Source organism: Parus major, chromosome 6, assembly GCF_001522545.3.
Source record: "Parus major isolate Abel chromosome 6, Parus_major1.1, whole genome shotgun sequence".
NCBI lineage: Eukaryota > Metazoa > Chordata > Aves > Passeriformes > Paridae > Parus > Parus major.
In genome coordinates, this window is record NC_031775.1 from 31980406 (window position 1) to 31984773 (window position 4368).

Sequence of the window (4368 nt, forward strand, 5' to 3'; positions counted from 1 at the left end):
TCGTCCTCTTCCTCTTCTCCTCCTCCTCCATCTCCATCTTTCCCCTTCCCCTCTCTTTTTCTCTTCCCCTTCTTTCTCCTCTCCCTCTCCCCACATTATTTTTTTCCTACAAATGTCATTTACTTCCCGTGTTTGATTTTCCAGCCTCTGGAGGTGGCTGATCCCTAGGGCAGGTTCCTCAGTGCATTTTCTGCCCATAAAATAATCTCATGTGCTTCACCTTGGTAATTCCAGGTTTTTAATAAGAATCCATTTCCAATGTCAACAGTTCTTCGAAATAAAGGAGCCAAGTGACCACTCCAGAACAGGAGGGTCACTGTGGCCTGATAATTATGAAAATTTAGATGTTAATTTACTTATTCAGAGCAAGGAAACTTTCTGGTTTCATGTTTAATTTTCATCAAGTGTAAATCCATATGGTTATAAATAAAAGCCACTAGATTAAAAAATAAAGTCATTATTCTTCACTTTGTAGTCTTTCAGGGGAAGCAGCTCTGTCCATTTAAATAATGCCAAATCTCAGGGAATCATCTTGATAAGATTTCTCAAGTTTGTTAATTTGTAATTCATCTGTGTATTTATTATTCTCCTTACTAATAAAGCTGCTCCTTCTGATTGCTGCTCAATCTTATTAGAAAAATCTGTTTTTAATCAGTATTATGATTTAATTATGAATTATTAAGGAGAAGCCTCTTAGCTTGATTGCTGCAGAGAATATCTGAGTTAGAATCAGAGCACTGTGTGGGCTGAAATGGACCTGGAAGAGGAAATATTTTTCCTGAGCTGGAGGTAGAAAACTCTAATGGTGTGTCTGGGTAGCTGTGGGAATGAAAATGTCTCTCTTAAAACATTTCCAAAGGTCAGCTACACCTCCACACAAGGAACTAATTATATAATCCTGTGCTGGCATGGATATTTTCTGACAGAAGCCTTGAAGATAAATGATTATTTTCAGTTACAAAAGAGAATTAATTTAATTTTTACCCTCTTCTGTTTTCTTCCCAGAGAAAATAAAATATTTTTTCTAAGGAGAACTATATAGCATCTAAAGCTGTATGTTTTATTAATAAATATTGCTCTGCAATATATATCTGTCCAAGGATGGAGCTCATTTGCAGCTTTAGAAAGAGCATTTATTAAAGAAAACATAAACTATTTTCTTCTTCAGGATTTTATCCTCGTGGAACTGGGAAAGGATTTGATATTAATAACCTGGTGTGAGACTCATCAGTTTGGTGTTTTAACATACAGAATCTGTGGGGGCTTGAGAATGGAATATCACAGGAGGGTTTGTGCTGTGGGATAAATCCAGGATGGGATTTCTGGGCAGAATTAGATCTGTATTTAATTTAAAGGACTTTGCTTAACAGAAAAAAAGGTAAATCCTGGAGAAGAGGGGTTTGGATGCATCATGTACAAGGAATGATGATGGCCACTGTGATCATAATAATTAATTCTTGCCATTTTGAATATTTTATTATTGCTGCTATTTATTGACATTATTATTAGTGTTATAATTACTATTACTGTTGCTATTATTATTATTATTATTATTATTATTATTATTATTATTATTATTATTATTATTATTATTATTATTATTATTATTATTATTCCTGCACGAGCTCTTTCCCCGCTGTGGGAGCGTTGCCCCATCCCTTTGCTCGGGAAGGGCTGGGCAGGGTGGAGCAGCCAAATTCTGCTTTCCAGATCCCATTCCTGGCAGAAGGGATCCGGATCCACGGGGAGAAGGTGACGGAGGCCCTGAGGCCGTTCCACGAGAGGATGGAGGCGTGCTTCAGGCAGCTGAAGGACAAGGTGGAAAAGCAGTATGGGGCCCGCGCCATCGTAAGTTCCCTCCCGCTTTCTCCTTTCAAAATATCCAGAATTCCCGTAAATCACAGCAGCTCTCTGTTCCCCTGTGATGATTCCATGGTTGGAAAAAGCAAATGTAGGTGCAGCACTCCTGGTTGTTCCCAGTGATCATCAAGTGATGGAATAGTGAGCAGGAGAGAGGTGTTGAGGAAGCCTCGGTGCTTTCATTTCCGAGCATGGGAGCAATTTCTAAACTGCCTGAGTGTGTTCCTTGAAAGTCAAGATAATCCTTCAATTCTGAAAGATTTGGGTTACAAAAGTGAATTTTAAAATGGGCTCTTAGCAGGATTTTTCCAGAGCTGAATGTCACCTTTCCCCAGGTGGAATTCCTTTGGGGAAGGGAGGGCTGTGCTGCTCTGTGGTAGCGTGTGGTTGTACCTACACTGATTGTAGGCAGGCAAGAAAACCACAGCTCCTGCCTCAAGAGTTTAGAAGGATTGAAATTCATGCTTTTCTCATTCCAGCAACTTATTTCCAGTTGCTGCTTCATCCTTAAGGGAAAGCCAAGAACTCCATGGTGTTTCCAGTAGAGGTTTGTTCTGCTTTTGAGCGTTGAGTGTGAAGGTCAGAACAAACAAAGCAAACAGCTTTTTAATTCAGGATAAAATTGATAATTCAGTCAAAAAGACATGGATTGGGTGCTATTATGAGATCATGTTTTGCCTGGAGCAAAGGAGGCTCAGGGGGAATTTCTGGCTCTGCACAAGTCCCTGGCAGGAGGGGACAGCCGGGGGGATTTGGGATCTGCTCCCAGGGAACAGGGACAGGAGGAGAGGGAACGGCCTCAGGCTGGGCCAGGGGAGGGACAGGGGGGACAGCAGCAGGAATTTCCCCATGGAAAAGGCTGTCAAGGATTGGGAGGGGCTGCCCAGGGAGGTTTGGAGTCCCCATCCCTGTGGGAATCCAAGGAATTCCTGGATGTGGCACTCAGTGCTCTGGGCTGGGGACAAGGTGAGGACTGGGCACAGCTGGGACTCAATCTCAGAAGACTTTTCCACTCTAAATAATTCTGGGATTCTGTCTATAGAAATGACATCTTTTTTTTTAATGGGGACACTGAGATCTCACAGGGAACATTCCAGCCTTCATGGTATCCTTTAACTGATGTTCTGTTCGTGGTCCTTCAAATCCCATTGTTTGAGTTTATATATGCAGGAAAAAGTTCAAACAGTAATTTATTCCCAGGGAGAACAGAAGTAATTAACAGTAATGATACCTGCATGTCAGTCACTTCAATAATATCCATTTACATCATCAAGGAGATGGCTGGGAAGTGGTGTTATCTCTAATTTCACTCTACCCACCAGTAAGAATTTTCAGGACTGATGGAGTTTTATCTCTTCTGTCTTCCTTGTACAAGGCCAATTTACCAGTAGTTGACAGGGTGGAAAATATACCTGTAATTAAACAGCATGAGATTCTTATTTGTTGACTGCAAGAGTTCAATTATTTTATGCATATATCAGTTATTAATGACTAGCAAAGCTTGGAGAAATATTCAGAACTCTGAAATTGTGTGAAACAAAACCAAAACTTTCATGTATTTCCTTCTTAACCTGGTGTTACTCTGTAAATTGTCTCTCCTGATATTTTCCCCATAAAGTTTCTCTGTGGGTTTTTACTTTGGGTTTGTTGGGATTTTATGGAGTCCATTTCACTGAAATATATTAACAGGGCAGTCACAACAATGGTAGAGATGGATTAAAAAATTACATGTGAAAAGATTGTTTTTTAAAGGCAAGATGTAAAAAAGCATGGAAATACCATTGGAACAAAGGAATTCTTGGAATATGCTTAAAATGATACATCTGCCTGTGAGAACCTAAATATTTCTTTCAAGTCCTTTAGGTGGATTTCCTTTAGAACCTGTTTCTTTGTTGGTAACACGAGGGAGGCGTTGGTTGTTATTAATTTATTAATGATGCCAAACTCTAGCTGGAGGAAAACCCTTCCCACATTCCCTTTGGCACGGAGCTGTTGGATTTTTGGGATTTAAGCAGTAAGATGTGGCATTTCTTGGCTGCAGCTGTCCAGCCTGGATGAGCGGCGGGGCAGCCGGCCCCGCTCCATGGTCCGTTCCTTCACCATGCCCTCGTCATCCCGGCCGCTGTCCGTGGCCTCCGTGTCCTCGCTCTCCTCGGACAGCACTCCTTCCCGGCCCGGCTCCGATGGGTGAGTGGGGAATCCTCAGCCAGGGATGGTCCTGGGGTGTCCTGGGGTGTGAGGGTGGTCAGCATTCCCAGAGCTCGGAGCTGGAAACTGCTGGGAGAGCTGGGGGTGCTCAGCTGGAGAAGCTCCAGGGAGAGCTCAGAGCTCCTGACAGAGCCTGAAGGGGCTCCAGGAGAGCTGGAGAGGGACTGGGGACAAGGGATGGAGGGACAGGACACAGGGAATGGCTCCCAGTGCCAGAGGGCAGGGCTGGGTGGGATTTTGGGCAGGGATTGTTCCCTGGGAGGGTGGGGAGGAGCTGGGATGGAATTCCCAGAGCAGCTG

At 42.9% G+C, this 4368-nt stretch overlaps 1 protein-coding gene across 2 annotated transcripts in view; it reads left to right on the plus strand.

Moving 5' to 3' along the window:
* The window catches only part of DOCK1 (dedicator of cytokinesis 1), a 263271-nt gene that overhangs the window by 235781 nt on the left and 23122 nt on the right, over positions 1-4368 (plus strand). For both annotated transcript variants that reach the window (XM_015632986.3, XM_015632987.3), the window contains exons 47-48: positions 1711-1848; positions 3902-4047. In XM_015632986.3, the coding sequence (XP_015488472.1) occupies positions 1711-1848; positions 3902-4047 (284 nt within the window). The remainder of the gene's footprint in view (positions 1-1710; positions 1849-3901; positions 4048-4368) is intronic.